At 53.9% G+C, this 18671-nt stretch overlaps 5 protein-coding genes across 5 annotated transcripts; 2 read left to right on the top strand and 3 right to left on the bottom strand.

The window, feature by feature from the left end:
• Positions 1 to 116: 116 nt before the first annotated feature.
• On the bottom strand, positions 117 to 5740 carry HER10_EVM0009340 (uncharacterized protein; the record flags this gene model as incomplete). Its single annotated transcript, XM_035478830.1, has 5 exons — positions 117 to 878; positions 929 to 3420; positions 3482 to 5051; positions 5103 to 5218; positions 5269 to 5740. The coding sequence occupies 5 exons, from the start codon at positions 5738 to 5740 to the stop codon at positions 117 to 119; spliced, it is 5412 nt and encodes a 1803-aa protein (XP_035337526.1).
• Positions 5741 to 7035: 1295 nt separating this feature from the next.
• Positions 7036 to 8974, bottom strand: HER10_EVM0012223 (mRNA-capping enzyme subunit beta; the record flags this gene model as incomplete). The annotated part of the gene is made up of 3 exons (XM_035481621.1): positions 7036 to 7209; positions 7266 to 7745; positions 7808 to 8974. The coding sequence occupies 3 exons, from the start codon at positions 8972 to 8974 to the stop codon at positions 7036 to 7038; spliced, it is 1821 nt and encodes a 606-aa protein (XP_035337773.1).
• Positions 8975 to 9380: 406 nt separating this feature from the next.
• Positions 9381 to 9720, bottom strand: HER10_EVM0012248 (uncharacterized protein; the record flags this gene model as incomplete). The annotated part of the gene is given in 2 exon segments (XM_035481646.1): positions 9381 to 9466; positions 9480 to 9720. The coding sequence occupies 2 exon segments, from the start codon at positions 9718 to 9720 to the stop codon at positions 9381 to 9383; spliced, it is 327 nt and encodes a 108-aa protein (XP_035337778.1).
• Positions 9721 to 12230: 2510 nt separating this feature from the next.
• HER10_EVM0007171 (proteasome/cyclosome) lies at positions 12231 to 16336 on the top strand. The gene is made up of 3 exons (XM_035476736.1): positions 12231 to 12695; positions 12770 to 15671; positions 15725 to 16336. Exons 1-3 carry the CDS (start codon positions 12556 to 12558, stop codon positions 16127 to 16129), a joined length of 3447 nt encoding a protein of 1148 aa, XP_035337337.1. The 5' UTR covers positions 12231 to 12555; the 3' UTR covers positions 16130 to 16336.
• A 664-nt stretch (positions 16337 to 17000) lies between these two features.
• Positions 17001 to 18665, top strand: HER10_EVM0004894 (transaldolase). Its single transcript, XM_035474522.1, has 5 exons — positions 17001 to 17349; positions 17404 to 17597; positions 17657 to 17765; positions 17825 to 18056; positions 18135 to 18665. The coding sequence occupies exons 1-5, from the start codon at positions 17274 to 17276 to the stop codon at positions 18535 to 18537; spliced, it is 1014 nt and encodes a 337-aa protein (XP_035337165.1). The 5' UTR covers positions 17001 to 17273; the 3' UTR covers positions 18538 to 18665.
• The last annotated feature ends 6 nt before the right edge of the window (positions 18666 to 18671 follow it).

The following is an 18671-nucleotide window of genomic DNA, read 5'->3' as shown; positions in this document are numbered from 1 at the left end:
ACATACTCGGCAAAAGAGCTCAACAAGATGCCTTAAGCTCTGTCATAGCTAACGACATTCACTTCAAGCTCCCATCCTATCTCTCACTGACACTCGCTCTACCACTCACCACCCTGTCATCGCCCCTGAGAACTCGCGTCCACCTTGGCCTTCTTAGGATGCCTCTCCTGGGTCTTATCCTTGCCCTCCTTGCTGCCGTGTCCTGATGACTCCCCATTCCCGCGCTTCCGCTTCGCACCGGATGATCCACCAATGGTACCAGCTCCATCATCTCCGCTCTCCGATACCAGTTCCCTGTCGCTCGTCTGGCTCAGATCATCCTCTTCCCCACGATCTCGGTATGTCGGGTCGTGGGTGGAAAATCCACGATACGGCTTCCGCTTCTGCTTAGCCCGGTTCCCGGGACCGCCGTCGTCATCGTCGTCCTCCTCCACATCATCGTCGTTGTCTTCGCCATCTGCATCGGCTATCTTCTCGCCCCCTTCATCCTCTTCCTCGTTCTCATCGTCGTCCCCGGACTCATCATTTTCTGGGTGGTAATTCCGCAAGCCGTCGTCCTCGCTCTCATCAGTGTCATCATCATTTCGGGGCCGAAAAGGCAATCCCCAGTTCTCTTTGTTCTTGGGATGATTCGGATCCCGCGTCCACAGGTTCCTCATATCCGTAAATCTGTTATCGGTGGGGTATATGGTCATCTTCAACCCCGGGTTGTTTTTGACAAAGGCTTTTCTGAGTTTGGTCACACCGCCCGCTTTAACAATTTCTTTTTGCGTGATCCAACCGACTTTGCTTGGCAATATGGCCTTGTCTTCACGGTCAAGTTGTACTTTGCCTTGTCTCGCTGGAATTCGGCAGCTACGTCTCGGATCCGAGTGTGCCTAAAGGTGATGAGTTAGCTCTGTGTACCTCAGAATTATGTGATACTCACGTCTATCTGCTCTTGTTTCGAAGGTTCGCCATTCGTGTGACTCTTGGGAGTCGGACGCAAGCACCGTGAACAGTACATGTCGTCAGTCGGCACAAACTTATCCGTGGGCGGATTGCCACCTGTCTTTGGCGTTCCCTTGACACTGTTGGGGTCCGTAGTCACCTTTCCAGAATCTTTAGGAGGTTTCTTTATCGGGCCCTTCGGACTCTTTGGCTGCTTTTCTCCTTGGCGAGGTTCATTCCCCAAAGCGGTGGCTGTGTGCGGTTTGGAACCTGTAGGCGGGGGTGACAGAATCGGCCCAGGCTCATGAGGCCGGCTACCTCGATGGCCGTCGCGAACTTCATCCCCGGGTTTTGGTCCTCTATCCTTGGGGCCGGGTACGTCTTGCCGAACGTCTTGGATCTTTGGGCCATTCTCGTGATTTCCACCGAGCTGAACACTGGGACCTGTTCCCGTCTGCGTCCCTCCTGTCACAACTGGCCCCGATCCGCTGTCTTGTATATCTTTGGGCGCTGGCAGACCTGGAATTGGATTCTTTCCCTCGCGAATTCTCTGCTGCCTCCTTTCTTCGCGAGCAGCCGCGATTTCAGCGTCCATGTCTCGGACAATCTGTGTCTCGAGGGGCTCGATAGCGTGCGCCTTCTTCAAATGCTCGTTCCACTGGAGTTGGTTCATGAAGCCCACCATGGCGCCACACTGGTCAAAGTGCGGACAGCGCTTGTCACGCCGATCCAATGCGCTCTCATTCTCGGGATCCCAAAGACTGTGACCCGGGTTGAAGGGTTCCTGATTGACCATGGCAGGAGGCCGAGCACTGCCAGCCAAAATGTCCCAAAGCTGGTAGACGTGACACTCCATGTGGGAGACCTGGTCTTTTCTGTCCTCCCACTCCCCGAGCTCCGGTTGCTTCTCGCGATCTTCCTTAGGCCTCTTGAACGACAGATGGCAGAGCGGACACTGTTTCAGGGGCTCCTCAAAATGTTTCTTCTCAAAGTGTCCTAGAACCTCGGATGGCATCAGGCCGAAAAGAGGTTCTCGACACCCGGCAGCAGGACACTCAGAAGGCGGGTCTGACGTAGGAATTGGTCCTGGCTTATCATGCCACATGAGAGGGAGACTGAGATAGCGACTAGAAGCGCGAGGACGACGTTGTTGTTTGAACAAGGCCGCGGAGGTCTCCGCGGCCCCCACGAAGAGAGGGTCGATTGACTTGTCAGTATCTTTCCAGAAGACCTCTGAATAGATGTCCCACGGCGTTGGCTTGGGGCCCTCTTCTTGGGGGCAAGCCGTGATGTGATTTTTGATTTCATCAATAGGCTTCTGGGTTCCGTCGCTTACAAAGGATTTCTGGCAGTACGGACAGAAACAACCCAGGGTACCATAGAAGCCCCCGCAGAACTTGCGATGCCTGTCGACTTTCTCGTCGGAGAGTTTCTTCATCGAGAATCCGCACTTGGTGCAATGCGGCTTGTTTTCGTGGAGAGTGCCGTGGCACTTGTGAGGATAAGTGTCGAAAGGTCCAAAATCTGTGGCATCTTTTTCAGTCTTCCACTCACGATCTCCGCAAAGTTTACAGAATGTACATCGCCCGGCTCCCTCAGCCAAGGGCACGCAAACACGATCATGATGGTTTCGGTCCTCATAGCTCTTGAGTTCTTTGTGGTCACGACCGCAACGATCACAGTATCGATAGCCTTTCTCCCTGTCGCTGGCCTTCGCTGGCTGTATTGGCTGGGGCAACGGGCCAACTGGAGGTCTGGCTTGGTCGGTAATTATAAAGGTTGAAAGAGATGTAGTGGCCTCTGAAGGGCTATTGCGTGGCTTTTCGGGGGTGGTCGTTTGGTTGTGAGGCGGATGCGATTTGGGTTTCTCAGGAAGCCGAAGCACCTTTCGCAGCTGGTCTGCATGGGAGTTTCTATAGTGCTCCTCCTTCTGCTTATAGGACCAGTGCTTGAGGAGCTGGGTATCACACCACGGGCATTTCTCTTCGGCATGAGTCTTCTCTAGATGCACCAGAAGCGTCTCGTCCTCATCTTGGCGATATGTGAACCGGCATTTCTGGTACGGACAGGCGGCCAGCCGAGCCAGGTTCACTTTGGAGAGGCTCCAGACTTTATCCTGTAGTTCCCGCTGCTCACTAGGCGTTAGAACGTTCTTGGTGACCATAGGGACTCGGCCTGCCCCGGTCCTCAGAATGGCCTCCACGGGCGGCGCGTTGATCGGAAAGGATGGGTTCCAGACGCCCCTGTCAAAGATGCTTGGCTGCCGCACATAGCTTCCTTCACGGGGTGTCTGGTCAGGCTCTCTCGGCATAGGGTGAGCTGATTTCCGAGGAGCAGGAGGCGGCGTCTTCGGTTCATGGAAGACCACGGGATGGAGCTTGCCAGGGGGAACGATTGCTGGCAGGGAGAACTCCTTTCGAAAGGGTGCCACTTCGCCATACCGAGGACCCCAATAATTATTTGCCTCCGTTGCTTTAGCCAGTGTTTTGACTACACGTGTCTCAAATTAGCTGCGATCTCAGGGAATATGCAGGGAGCATTCTTTTCTCACCAAAGTCCAACTCGTCATCTTGCAAGACGTCTGCTCGCACCATTTGAGCTAGGATGAAGCGCCGGGCCATGGCTGCCTCGGAGTCGGTGGCGTCCGGCCGAAGAACGAAGCTGGCCGGGCTCCAACTCCTTCCAATTGTTTCTTCGTTGAAAAGAGGCTCCATGACAATGCTGTCCTTTTCAGCGTCGTAAGTGATCTCTTCGTCTCCAGCATAGAGCATTTCCAGCGTGGATTTCAACGCTTTCATAGTAAGAGGCTCCATGCTGAAGTCTGCCTGACCTGTCAGTCCTTCGACCGCCTCAATTGTGCATGGATCTTCAGCCCCATCCATTGGCTGGATCACGAAGAAGTGACAGGGCTCATTCTTGTCGTCGACAGAACGGATAATGAGCTTTGATAGCGCCTTCTGGGCTTGTTTCGAAGAATCTTTGTCCCGATAATTCCACCGAACTGGACTGTAGGCTCCAACGGGGCGACTGATTAATGGGTTGAAATAGTCGACCCCGCGCCAAATCAGGTAGTGAGAGGCTTCCATGGGAATTCCGACGCTTTTCGTCATTAGGCCAACCTTGTGCAGGGCGTCTGGATAGGGGTCTCCAGAGCCTGTTCGCCGAAGGCACTCTCGGTTCTTGAGAGTTCTGGCGTTGTTCGAGTATCCCGGCAGGTAGAACACAACGGTATCGTTGGCCACGGGGCGAGTTTGAACTCGGAACGCTTGACCCTTGCTGATCAGAGGATGCATGCTATCCCAGAGTTCGCGGTGGATTTCCAGACCACCATACCACGGTGCTGATGATCCCTCTGGATCTTCATCATCACGTGAAATGACAAGATCACAGTGACTTCCCCCTGGGTGATCCGGTCTTCCCACCAGCACTTCTTGTGCCGTCGTGATAAAGGGCATGTATTGATTAGAACCCCAGGGTTTATTGGCAGGGTAGATGTAGCCCACTTGCTTGGGGCCAAAGAAGCTTTTGTCATCTGGCACTTTGAGATACGAGAGGTTTTCTCGCCCGTCGTCGTCAAAATGAGTCAACTTGATCAGCGTGGTCAAGAAGAAGGATTCTGGAGGCTCCCATTCTGAGGGAATGTCTTCGCCTATGCGGAGCACGAACCAGGCCGAGCTGGATGCGGACTTGGTTGCCTGACCCAGGTGTTCCGCAAGATCACTAACAGGGTTGAGCGGAATATTGTCATCGAATTGCCGGAGGACTTTCGCCGTCTTGAAATCAAATTCAACGAGCACGATGTCGCCTTGCTCCCGTTGGCGCAGGGACAAGAGCTTTCTCGCAGCCTCCTGAAACGTGGACATGTCGTCCGTATCGAACATGATTCTGCCTTGGAATCCAAACAGAGGAACCCAGCCGTGTACTTTGTCCGATTCTGGTGATGGGTGCCCGATTTTAGAGGTTATCGCCGACTGCTTTTGATGTCGCCTCGGGTCAGGCGTGGCGGTCCCTCTTCCTGAGATGACTTTATTTGATATGCCCGACGCAGGCATCATCACGATCCCACTGCTGGAGCCGTCATCCAATGAATCGTCATCTTCGTTTTCCAAAATCATGGCAGTCTGTGATGGGCCAAGGCTTTCTTCTTCACCATGATCTGGTGGATAGTCCACATCTGCCATAAAGGCATCGTCATCGTCGCCCCCTCCTCGAAGGCTTAGTTCCTCACCAGTGGCGTCTGGCATTTGAGAAGCTGCCACAGGGATCGTGCTGTATTGGTCCTCTTTTCCTTTCCTTCGTCTTAGCTTGACTAATTGTGCTTGGATAGCAGTTACTAACCTCTCATGTAGTCGTATCCGAAATTCCTCTGGTCGTAGGCTGTCAGAAAGTGCAGCGGAGGGCGGACCTCGGCAGTGCAGAGTTCATCCCAGTCGTCCACATCAAAATCCGGCTTCGAAAAGCGCGTCAGCTCAGACAAAACTGGCTCGACAGGCAGTCCGAAGTAGAGCATTGTGAATTTTGTTGCCAGGGAGGGGCGACATTCTTTGAATCTGTTGCCAATCAAGCTTTGGTATCGTCGGGCGTTGTCTTCTTGACAATTCCTTAAACTGCGAGGCTCCGTAGCTGGCATGAAAAGCTTCCGCTCATGCGATGTAAAGTAATCCTCCAAGACTTGTCCCATGCGCGTGGTGGGCAAGCTGAGAAGATCCTTGAAGTGGCCATAGATGGTCTTCCAGTGCTCATCAGTTGGTCTAATGAGAGGATTGTACCTTTGCTGCGGCTCGGATATCTTTTTGGTCGGTTCAGACATGCCGAGATGGACGGGAAGATGGAGGTTTACAAGCCTAAAGTACGAGATAATAGATAGTGTACGAGTCAAAGGCAGAGCAGAGAAGGAAGAAAAAGAGTGGTGGGTTTTGCAAAGGTTGAGAAGAGAAGTGTCTTGTGTCGACCAAAAAGCTTTGCAAAAAGACGTCTCAAATATCAACGAGCGAGTTTATTCAAGGAGATGAAGCATGTTCCACCATTGCTGGACTCAAGGTGTGAATGGCATTCCGAAATAGTTCAACCCTTTGACAAGATCAAAACGTCTGCATTGGTAAATTTGGCAAACTGATACCCATTGTTCATTGTCTATCAAAGCTTCGTCAGGGTCAAGGTCACTGATGAGAGATCGAAGCGAGACATCTTTGTTTGCACTGGACATCCCTTGTGAACGTACATGGGCCAGGAGAGGTAGGAAGCAAACTTTTTCAGGTTTCTTATGCCTTGACCCGGCAGGCGAGGCATGATGTACGTCAATTATTCCCGATGTATGTATGTAGGCACCTGGACAAAGATATCAAAGTGAATGGGATCACCCTGGACCACTTCTAGAAGCTTCGAAAACGACACTGAGGCCTGAAATTCAATGATGCTATTGTTCTTCCCATCGATTTCAACACGGGCAACGAAACTTTGAAGAGCTGGCTCTCCCAAAAAAAAAAAAATAGAGACATCGAATGTCGGGGAAACTACCCGCATCGGATTACGGACGTTGGGCTGTAAGAACCTCTTCTGCCTCAGGTCTGATTTCGATATTGATATGGCTAAGTTTGAGGTCTCTGGACTTGCCTTCCTCCGTCTTCTATAGTCTCCCTTGCCTTCTTGTACCTCTGAGGCGATATGGGAACGTCTACAGCAGCGGGAAGCAGGAAAAGACCGCATTGGTCACACGGAACCCTGTATTCTTCTCACTAATGACTGCTCAAGTAAAGTAAGAAGACAACGTGAGTAGGAATAGATCTCTCACAGGCATTCTGTCACAAGTAGAAGCAGTGATGCGTTGTAGAGAGTGCCAGACAGCAAACGGCCGCGGCAACCAATATTTCAGTGTTGACCAACCCCACGAGTGAACGAGATGTCAATCGGGTAACAAGTCCAGAAGTTCAAATCGAAGCACCCCAAGCCAGCTATGAAGAAACGACTCTCCAAAACACGCATCGCCTCAGTCCTTGACTCCCAAACGCAGCCACTCTGTTTTTTGGTATCAAACCACCCTAGCTACTTGTAGGAAAGGAAAAACGAAAAAAGCAAGTTTTTATGATACGTCCGTACAAATAAATATTACACAAACTCGCGGCTTTTGCGCGCGAGGACGCGGACGTTGTCGACGAATGCCTCAACAAGTTGCTGGTATTGATGCGGCTCGTTCCTCATGGCGCGGCGTTGTTGATCGATAACGATTTCGGGTGAGAGCTCTATTTCCAATTCGTGTTCCTTGCTCATCTGCGAGGTGTTCTTTTGTCTTGTTAGCAAAGTCCATGGGCTACAAATCAAAGCAAGCGTTCACTTACTCCAGGACCAGGCATCATTTGCGTCACTTGGGTCAAGTCGATTTGGTAGTGATTTTGCTTGTAGCTGAGACGGTCCTTGTTCCGGTCAGGGAACTTGTCTGCATGACCGACAGACACGCTTTCCAATTCCTCAACGGAACCATCCCATGCCATTTCGAGATTGATGCTAAGGCGGCAGTCGAGTGGGCATGTGGGAAGATGTAGGTGGATATCTGCCACGCGGGCCTTGACAATCTTGGCCAGGACCTGCTGCGTTTTTTGGTCATATGTGACTCGAACCTTGATTGAACGCCTGTTACCTAGTAGGGAACGGACGCAACCAGGCAGACGTGCCTGCAGAGCATTTGGCAGCTCGTAGAACTTATCGATCTCTCGTCGGTGTTTGTATTGTACTTGTACTCGGCCGCGTGCGTTGGGGTTTCGGGGATCGGTCTGCACAACCATGGTGTTGAGGAATTCGTTGAGACCTTTGTGCTGAGCCTGCAGAGAAACGATGGGATTAGCTCTTGTGATTCTTTCCTCATAAAGATCGGTAAACAAACCTCGGTCATGCTGCTTCTGAAAGCCAGACGCCCAGTATCGTGCAGAACACATTCCGAACCTATCGCTCTCTCGACACGATCATTGGTGTCTCTGTCGATGAGCTGTCCCATCTTGGCCTCGATTTCGAACTGCACGCCACGTCCTATTATCTCCCCACTATCAGGATGGAGCGTGACATTCTTGAATAAGAAATCGGCGATCGTCTTAGACAGCTCTTCGTAAGGTCGAGTACCGAGGATGCTCTCCTCCCAAGGACCAAGTAGGCTTTCGGCCTTGGGCGGCGGCGGCGGTTCTTGAACTGGAGGAGCGGTGGATCGCGCTGCCTCTGGTGAGGTATGGCGGCTGGTGCTATCCTGCTTGACAGACTCGGACTTGCCATTAATGTGCGGCGGCCCTCGTTTCTGGAGCTCGAAATTGGCCAGCTTGAGCCTCTTGTTTTCTCGAGCATTCCAAGTCTGAGCCCAAATTGGGGGTGTCGCGTGGATCTTTCTCTTTCGTTGCATCACGGGTGACCTAGAGACGGCGGGTCCGCCATTGAGCTCGGCAGGCGGGGGCCGTGGCTCCTTCCGTTCCAATTCCCTGGGACTCAAGTCTCTGTCGGCAAGTTTTCTCTTGGCGGGTGTCGCAGCGCGTTCGCGTTCGGGTTCCACCATGTTGGTGACGCTTGGGTGTGGTCGCACTTCCGGTTCTGTCTGCCCGCCAATACTGCTCGGCAAACTCGGTATTCTGGTCTTGGGACTGACGCTAATGCTTCGGTCGCGTTCACTATGTGATAATGATCTTCGTTCGTGGGTGCTGTGGGAGGAACTGGGCATGCGAACTGGTGGAGGTGGTGGTGGAGGTGTGGCTTGAGCGAGGTGTGAGGCGGATAGTCTCTGTTGATACGGGCTTTGTGGTTGTGTAAAGCTTGGTGCAGTGGAAGATTGTCGAGGCCCGGTCTGGGGCGGGCCCAGTGGGGTCGGAGGCTGCGAGAGCTGCCGGTTGAAATCGGGCGGCGGATGCGTCGTCGCCACAGGACTGCCGTGAAGAGGATATGGCTGTCCAGGATGCTGCGGATGCTGACTATGAGCAGATGTAGGTGTGGGAGTTGAATGGTTTGATTGTGAGCGTTGATGGAGATATGGGTGTCCGCTAACAGGGGTCCCAATGGGCGGTGTTTGAGGCATATGCTGCTGCGGTGGCGGCGGTTGCTGCTGTTGAGCGTACTGAGGCGCGGTTGCACCAGATGGGTGAGGATAGCCGTCTCTCGGGGGGAACGCGTTGGATGGCGGATATTGTTGGTGTCGTTGCACAGGGCTGGCAGCTTCCTGAGGCGGACCGGTCGGCGGGAAGGGGTAACCTCCACTGGGACCGCTGACGGAAGATGTCGGCGTATGACGATACGGAGACGGGCCTGGCATGGATGCACTCTGGGGTGATCGCGCATCGGCATAAGGGGCAGGAGCACCAGCTTGGAGAGGCGGCGGCGCTGGCCGGCCGGGATATGGGCCTGGAGTCTGATAAGGCGACTGCGGAGGATACGACGGGGTCGAGGCCTGAGGATGTACGGCATATTCCTGAGGTGCTGGCGGTTTACCGGGTGATGAATGCAATGCGTGACTGTACGCCGATTCTCTGAAGGCATAGGCCGTCGTAGCCTGAGAAGGCGTCGTGGGGGCCTGTTGCTGGTACGGTGGCTGTGGCGGCGGTTGTTGCTGTTGCTGCTGCTGCTGCTGTTGTTGGTGGTGGTGGTGCTGCTGCTGCTGTTGCAGATGATGCTGATGCTTCGGCGCGAGATGCTGAGGAGGTGGATGCTGATGACCATGGGCGTGAGCATGAGCAGGATGGCCCGGAGGAGGGCCACCAGCGGCGGCGGCAGCGGCAGCAGCAGCAGCAGCAGCAGCAGCAGCAGCACGCGGCCTCTCTCCTCCATCATCGGACGTGTTCATCAAACTCCTCAAATCCATTGTGTGCAGCGAAGGCAAGGCGTGCCGCGCGTCTTGTGAGCTATAATCCCTTGCTCGCGTTCCTTTGTCTGGACCAGCACTCCGCCCAGCTTCAGCTCAGATGCACAAGATTCGGCTTCGGCCTCTCAAACACGGCGGTTCATGTGTGCGACGAGGAAAACAGTTGGAAAAAAAGGAGAGATGTGATGTTAATCGGATGATATTTGCGAGTTCAGCGCGATTCTAACGAGACGGGATGGATGCGCAAGAGGCATTCATCACGCCGTCGTAGTACAGTGGTGAGTCAGGTTGAGAAGATGGCAGAGATCGGTTTCGGGTTCGTCGTGTATTTCGGGATTCGGAGAGACGGGAAGGACTGGAGGTCAGAGATAGCTTCCACCAAGGGCAGCAAGACATGCGCTGAACGTATAGAGCGGCGCTGTTCAATGTCCAAGGAGGGACATAGGAGCGCAAAGGCGGCTCGTTCGAGATCGAGTTTGAAGGCTGGGGCGAGGTTGGAGGAAGAGGGGTCGTTTGTCGTTTGCTTGAATGGGCGTGGGTATGTGATATGTGGCAATTATCGAGGACGGCGGGCTGGTGGTGCGGTAGAAAACGTCGTCGCGAGTCTGTCGTCGTAATCGCAAGGAATCGGGCGGAGGATTTGGACGACGTGGACGGCACGTGGTTGGAGGGAGCTGAGACGAGCTATATGGGTGGATGCGATTGAAGATGCGCGCTTGGTAGTGGGTTGAAGAGAGCGTCGCAAAGTACGAATGGAAGCTCTGGTGTTTTGTGTGGCCGGGTACGGGTGCGTGTGCAGGTGCAGCCTCGTTGCTTCGATGCGCTCTGGGTTGGTGTTGGTGGAGGTGGTGGTGTGCAGAGACGAAGCGGGCGGATTGAAGATGGGGAAAGATATCTCAGCAGCAAGAAAACATCTTGTCCTCTGCTGTTGGGTTGGAACTTGGCGTTGCGGCACTGGCTCAGAGAAGTAGGTACCTAAGGGCCCGATTGTAACAGGACTTTGAGCCTTGAGGTACCTACCCAAGGAATGCAGTAAGGCAGGTCGGCAATGTACCCCGTGGTAAGGTGTAAAGTGAGGTAAAGGTGAGGTACCGGTGTAGTGTGCTCTGGCAGGCAAGAGCAAGCAAGAGAGAGAGAGGGAGAGAGAGAAAGAGAGAAGGGGTCAGAGAGACGAAGCGTGTGCGTGAGACAGAAGGCGACAGGCGTGTGGGAAATTTGGAGACGAGAAAGAAAGGATGAAAATGGATTGGTCGCGCGCCGATCGCAGGTCAGGCTGGGCCCCAGTGAGGTGGTCTGGCTCTCTGCTCTGCACTGCACTGCTCTGCTCTGCTCTACCTACCTTAGCACTCACTGAGAACGGGCTCACTTCCCGTAGCTTGCTCAAGGCACCTTGGACAAGGTAGGTAGACAAGCATTGATGGATGAGTGAGTGGTAGTGGTGGATGCAGCCTGGTTCAAGGTAGCATCTGAAGCTGTAGCATATTGCAACTATCCGCGAGATGCTGCTACTGGTAGGTACAAGGTATCAATGTAATTGAATACTACGTAGTAAGGTATCTATCTACCTTAGGTAGGTTGGTGGTGAGCTACAACCAGTACAGATGTACTGCAAACAAGCAGTGTAAGCAACCTGGCATAGCTGTGAGCTTCCCAACAGAGAGCTTCAAGCTCAAGCTGACAGGTGAGCTATTGGAGCAAACCTTGAGCAAACCTAGCAAAAGCTGGGCGAGCAAGTGGACAGACATGTCTGCCTCGTCAGAAACCCGGCCCGGACCTCACATCGGCACGAGTACGGAGCAATGTCGTTAGAAGGACAGGGCAGCTACCTTAGTAGATGGTGTACGGAGTAGGTAATCGTACATACGCAGTAAGGTACTTACTTACAAGGCAAAGCCACGGCCACGGTGCGCTGCTTGAGCCCGGCCTCACAACCTGGCCCGGCGGCCCTGGGCCATCGACGTGTCGACCTGTCGGGGATTTTTATTTTATTTTCTGTCCTTCCTCCAATCTGGAAATGACACACTTGTCCTTCCCCCCCTGTTCAGGTCTTTTGGCCGGCTGGTACGGTGTCGCACTCCCGTGCCCCGGCTCCACCTTTCTGTCTTGCTGAAAGTTGGAACGATGCCCAGAGGAGACCTACCTACCTTAAGGTACCTTAGGTACGGTATGAGGTGACCGCCACGGGAAAAAGTGATGATCCGAATTAAGCTGGGGGCTATCTCACCTCACCTTACCTAAGCACCTAGAAAAGGGTTAGTTAGCACACAAGGTACCCGGCCAGCTTACCTCAGCATCATAGCTCCGGTCTGCAGAGGAACTCGGTGCACGGCGCACGCAAACAGACAGAGAAATCCGGGTGCGGCTTTGACCTTATGCTCGCTTAGCTAAGGCACCATAAAGCTTGCTGACCCATCTTTACCTGGCACGCCTGCCCTGCTCTCCAAAGGAAGGTACGTACCTGGAACCTGAGTCGGCAAGGCGAGGAGGTATCCGTAAGGTACTGGTAGGCAGACTTGCCTGACGTGGATGCGTTCCCTTGCCTTACCTTAGCAGTGCGTAGTGTCGTGCCCTGAGACTCTGGCTGCATTCGCGCCTTTGCTTTCGACGTCCTTCTCTCCATCATCAACGCTTCCTTCGAAGCTCCCATCACCACCAACCCCAAATCCAATTCCATCCCACCAAACCGCTCCGTGCGATACCATCCTATCCATTCCGGCCGCACTTTATTCGAACCCATCTCTGTCGTCCATCATCGTACCCCGCAGCTCTCTTCAGCTCCGTCTTCCAGGCCACCTCTCGCAATGCCTGGCCTGGTCTCAGCTACCGGAGTCCTGGGCTTCCTAGCCGACGAGGAGCATGATCTCAAGGTCTTCGCCCTCCAGACTCTCAATGATGACATCGACACTGTCTGGACCGAGGTCGCTGGTGCCCTGAGTCAAATGTGAGCTCGATTCCTTTCCTCGCCACGCTCCGTCTACTCGCCTTGTTTCGATCCAGCTAATCACCTCGATACAGTGAGGCTCTCTACGAAGACGACTCCTTCCCTCAACGACAGCTCGCCGCCCTCGTTCTCGCAAAGGTCTACTACCACCTCCAGGCCTATAATGAGAGTATGACATTTGCTCTCGCCGCTGGCGACCTCTTTAAGCTTGACGCTCCCGGCGAATTCGAGGATACCATCATTTCAAAGTGCATCGACCAGTACATTGCTGCCTCTTCCGCAAAGCACACTGCTCCCGAGTCACCCCAAAACGATACCTCACTTCCCGCTCTGGCTACTACGTTCGCTAGCGGTGCTGCTGATGGGTCTGCCTTGATCTCCCCTACGACTCCCTTCTCCCAGACGACCCTCCCCTCCAAGTCTCTCCTCTCCCGAGTTTCGACCGACAACACCATCCTCGATCCCACATTTCAACCCGTCAAGGAAGGCCGCTCCGCATCCATCGCCCCAATCAATGATCAGGCGACTCAGACTGCTCTGCAACGTATTATCGAGCGTCTGTTCGAGGCTTGCCTTAAGGATGGCAGATATCGCCAGGTCATTGGTATTGCCGTCGAAGCCAAGAACTTGGAGGTTCTGCGCCGAGTCATCAAGCGCGCCGCCGATGACGAGAAGCATTCAAAGTCCAAGTCGTCGGATGGCCAAGGCCCCGCCGAGGAGCTCATGGAGTATGCATTGGGCATCTGCATGGATGTTGTTCAGGAGCGAAGCTTCCGCACTGAGATTCTGCGTTTGATCCTCGATCTTCTTAACGACATTCCGAACCCAGACTACTTCGCCATCGCCAAGTGTGTTGTTTACCTGAGCTCCAACGAGGAGGCCTCGCGCATGCTGAAGCAGCTCATCACGAGCGGCGACCGGAATTCGATCGCCAGTGCCTACCAGATCGCTTTTGACTTGTACGACAATGGCACTCAGGAGTTTTTGGGCAAGATCATCAGCTCGCTGCCGTCAGGAGAGCCTGTGAAGGCTGCAGAGAGCGACGCCACTGAGCAAGAGCCATTGATCGAGAACCAAGAGTCCTCAGAGGAGGAGCTGTCGGAGGAGCTTTCCAAGGTTTACAAAAACATTCGGTCAATTTTGGACGGCAGCAAGACCATTCAGCTGAACCTCGAATTCCTTTACCGCAACAACCGCACCGACCTGAGCATTCTGAACAAGGTCCGTGATAGCTTGGAGGGTCGCAACTCCATCTTCCACACAGCCGTCACCTTCTGCAACGCTTTCATGAACCAGGGCACCACCAACGACAAGTTCTTCCGCGACAACCTCGAATGGCTTGGCAAGGCTGTCAACTGGTCCAAGTTCACCGCGACTGCGGCTTTGGGTGTCATCCACCGCGGCAACCTTACGCAATCCCGCAAGCTTCTCGAGCCCTACCTCCCTCGCCAGAGCGGCTTGAGCAGCGGCTCCATTTTTAGCCAAGGTGGTGCTCTCTACGCCTACGGTCTGATTCACGCCAACCACGGCGCCGACGCTCTTGACTACCTCAAGACCCAGTTCACATCCGCCGAGGAGGAAGTTATTCAGCACGGTGGTGCCTTGGGTCTGGGTATTGCAGGCATGGCAACTGGCTCTGAGGAGATTTTCGACAACTTGCGCACGGTTCTTTTCACCGACTCTGCTCTCAACGGCGAGGCCGTTGGCCTTGCCATGGGTCTCATTATGCTCGGCACTGGCAACGTGCGAGCCTTGGAAGACATGATTACCTACGCCCACGAGACGACACACGAGAAGATTGTTCGTGGTCTCGCTATTGGCATGGCGTTGATCATGTTTGGCCGCCAAGAAGGTGCCGACGCCATGATAGAGGGCCTACTCAACGATCCTGATCCTACCTTAAGATATGGCGGTATTATGACTGTTGCTCTCGCCTACTGCGGTACTGGCAGCAACAAGGCTATTCGCAAGCTGCTTCATACTGCCGTTAGTGACGTCAACGATGATGTACGCCGTGTCGCCGTCATGAGCTTGGGCTTCATTCTCTTCCGTAAGCCCGGCAGCGTCCCTCGCATGGTCGAGTTGCTCTCCGAGTCGTACAACCCTCACGTGCGTTACGGATCTGCCATGGCGCTGGGCATTTCTTGTGCTGGCACCGGCCTGGACGAGGCCATCGACTTGCTCGAGCCTATGATGAAGGATCCCACCGACTTTGTCCGTCAGGGTGCGCTCATCTCTCTGGCCATGATCATGATTCAGCAGAACGAGGTCATGAATCCCAAGGTCGCTTCCATTCGCAAGACTCTGAAGAAGGTTGTCGGCGATCGCCATGAGGACGCCATGACCAAGTTCGGCGCGTCGCTTGCGCTGGGTATTATTGATGCGGGTGGTCGCAACTGTACGATTGGCCTCCAGACCCAGACTGGGAACCTCAACATGGCCGGCATCGTTGGTATGGCCGTCTTCACCCAGTACTGGTACTGGTTCCCGTTCACCCACTTCCTTTCGCTCGCTTTCTCACCCACCTCCATCATCGGTCTCGACCACGAACTCGAGATTCCCAACTTCAAGTTCCATTGCGCCACCCGTCCCAGCCTCTTCGATTACCCGCCGGAGCAAGAGGTCAAGGCTGAGGAGGGCCCTACCATGGTCGCCACAGCCGTTCTGTCGACAACTGCCCAGGCCAAGCGCAGAGCTCAGAAGAAGGAGCGTGCTCAGCGTCGTGAGAGCATGGACATTGACTCTGCCAAGCCAACGGTGTCCGACAAGATGGACGTGGACGAAAAGAAGGAAGAGACCAAGGAAAAGAAGGATGGTGACGGTGGAGAGAAGGAGGCATCTGTTGCTCCCGTCGATACCAAGAAGAAGGCAGAGAAGGAGAAGGTCGGTTACGACATGGAGAACCTGTCGCGCGTGCTTCCGGGTCAGCTCAAGTTCATCAGCTTCCCCGCCGGACGTTACAAGCCGGTCAAGAAGGTAGAGCAGTTCTAAACCCCTCGACTGCAAAGTATTTTACTAACTCTCGTTAGCCTACCGGAGGACCTCTGCTTCTACAGGACACGCAGCCTGACGAGGAGAAGACGCTCATCGAAGAGAAGTTGAAGAAGGTGACGACAGAAAAGGCCCCAGTGGCCGGCCAAAGCAACGCAGGCGGATCATCTGCGGGCTTGACGCCGCGCCAACAGCAGAACATAATCTCGCAGGCCCTCAGAGCAGGTGCTGGTGGCGATCTTCGCTCGCTGAATGAGCTTAGCGAGCTCCTGGGTCGGCAAAGAAGAGGTGACCTCGTAGGCGCGACTGATGAGGGAGGGGCGGCTGCAGCAGCAGGAGTGCTCACGGCAGTGGACGAGGATGGCGAGGGAGACGAAGAGGCGGACGTCCCACGAGAGTTTGAATACTTCACGGACAATGAGGAGGAAGATGACGAGGAGTAGCCATTCTCGCAAGCGAACCACCAGTATTTGTGACTCTGGGTTTGAGACCATAACGGTGTTTAGAGAATAGAATGGGGGCGGCGTAGAGCTAGTCGACTGCCATTCTGCCAAGGACAGTCGGGGGCAAAGAGACTTTGCCAGGCTGTACAATAGTGTAACAATCGAGTCATTCGTAAAGGTTGCTTCTTATATGCGTGTAGATCCGTGAACGCTCCATGCGACAGTGTAAAGGATCGCAGCGAATATTGGAATGACTTGACGTATAGAATATGAGGATCAACAAATGATTGTAGCCAGTCTCCTATGGTGACAGTAAGCTGTCGAGGTGTAGCTAATGTCTTCCCACATGGCGCTTCGGGTTTCCTAAAGCAACACCTGCAAGCTATTTTGTCTGCACAGTACCTAGATGCAGACAGCAGCAACGCAGACGACTCGCGGAAACCTTGTGGGGAACCCCACGTTTCCCCTCTTACATCGTCAAGCTGGGAATAATTAAGGTAGTTAGTTAGTTACCCTAGGTACTTGACAGTGACACACTCCTCTGCTTGGTACGTTTCCCTTCCGGTTTACGCAGGGAGACGTGTTTTAGGCCCGCTTGCGCTTCCCCGTATCATGAGATCAGGAGCGGTATACGGAACGCTTCCTCACGATCTCTTCTAGTGGCATGTACACTGGCCCCGGCCCCTTGTTCGGGGTTCGAGCTTCGTGGACCATACTAAAGCTCCTCACTCCCGCAACACCGTGGGGAGAGCAATGCGGGGTGTCCGGTCTTCCTCCGAACTCCCCTTACGTTAGCTAAGAGAGACCAATACCTAGACCCTCCCACCTCGAGGCACTCTTCCGCGTGTTCTAGCCGGCAACGCAAGTGGTCCCCGTCCGTAGCTGAAGCCGGCGGGAGAAGAGAGATCTCGCCGTGACTGAATAAATCCTCAACACACCTTCTGCTTCCCCTACGATTCCTTCTCAACACTTCGTCTCTTTGGGAACACATCCTTTCAAGCCAGCTGGCTGCCTCGTGTTAAATCAAGTCGGCATCCTAAATTCTCTTCTAGCTTTGATAGCTTCTTCCGATTTGCTGCCTCTGCATTACCGCCGAACATTGCCTTGCATTGATATTGCCCACACACAGCTATTACCACCCGTCATGGCACAATCTAACTCCCTGTTAGACACGCTGAGGTCCGTGAGCCGAGTCGACTGTGATACTCTTGACGTTGAAGGCAAGAACCTTCCATCATGACACCCCAACGTGCTCGGTTCTGACCCTGCTTTAGTTGCCAAAGAGTTGGGTCCCTTTGTCGATCACACCTCCAACCAGGCAATCGCCTACGGCGAGCTCACCAAAACCACCGCAGATGGCAAGCTGTACCACGAGCAACTCATCCGGGACTCCGTACAGGATGCTCAGGGCTGGGCCCACGCGGCCTGGCCAGACATTGACCCGATTCTTCTCGCAGTTGAGATCATGGTACCTTGACTCGGCGAAGCTCTTGACAACAGCATCCACCATCACTGACACATTTGTAGATGGTCAGACTATCACTCAAGTTCATCCCGTATTTGACAGGATATTTCCACATCCAGACCAACACAGACTGGTCCTATTCGGTCGAGAAAACGGTCAAGAATGCCGAGAGTATGTTGCCATATAGGGCCTGCAACGATCAAAGCTAATCGCGCTGCCCTGCTTCATAGGAATCGTCGAGACCTTCAAGAAGTTGGAGCCCACCTTCGACGTGAACCGCGTCTGTATTAAGATTCCGTCCACCTACGAGGGCATTGCTGCTTGCAGAATCCTCGAGAATAAGGGAATTTCAACATTGGCGACGACCATGTTTTGCATGGAGCAAGCGGCCCTGGCTGCTCATGCCGGCTGCACCTACATTGCGCCGTATGTGAACGAACTGAAAGTTCACTTTGTCCCTGGGTAAGAACCATCTCAAATACGGCCTTAGACACGGCGACCTGAGCAGGGTCGAATGACTGACCCTTTGGGCGCCCTTAGTTATGTAGACGAGAACAAGGCTTTCAACTTCTGCAGACAGGCGCAGGCTTACTATATTGAGACAAAGGCCAAGACCCAGGTCCTGGCAGCTAGTCTGACCACCGTTCCTGAGGTGATGCAGCTGGCCGGCATCCAGCACGTCACCGTCTCGCCGCCGCTCCTCCGAGCTCTTGCGGCAGCGCCGTCCTCAACTTGGACGGAGAAGGTCGGTGGCTATTTCGCGGACGGGCCAGACGAGCGCTGGATCAAGGGCTTTCAGGCTGCCTTGATAGACGAGAGCGAGTGGCGTTTCGCTTTTACTCGTAGCGGCAACGGCAGGTATGAGGAGAAGCTTATCCAGGCCATCAATATCTTCTCCGAGAAGCAACAGAGTCTAGAGGAGCTGGCGCGAAGCTATTTGTAGATGAAGGCCTGCTACAATATAGAGTCACTGCTTGCAATTTCAAAGCGTAGACACAACGATCATTAATCAAAGGACCTGGGTAAATTGATGCTACATAGACATCCCGTCTATCATTAGTATGAACCCAATAAACC

The sequence above is a fragment of the Colletotrichum scovillei genome (assembly GCF_011075155.1).
Source record: "Colletotrichum scovillei strain TJNH1 chromosome Unknown Contig00002, whole genome shotgun sequence".
Taxonomy (NCBI): Eukaryota; Fungi; Ascomycota; class Sordariomycetes; order Glomerellales; family Glomerellaceae; genus Colletotrichum; species Colletotrichum scovillei.
Note: the sequence above shows the minus strand (reverse complement) of the source record. Positions and strands in the feature narration are given on the sequence as shown.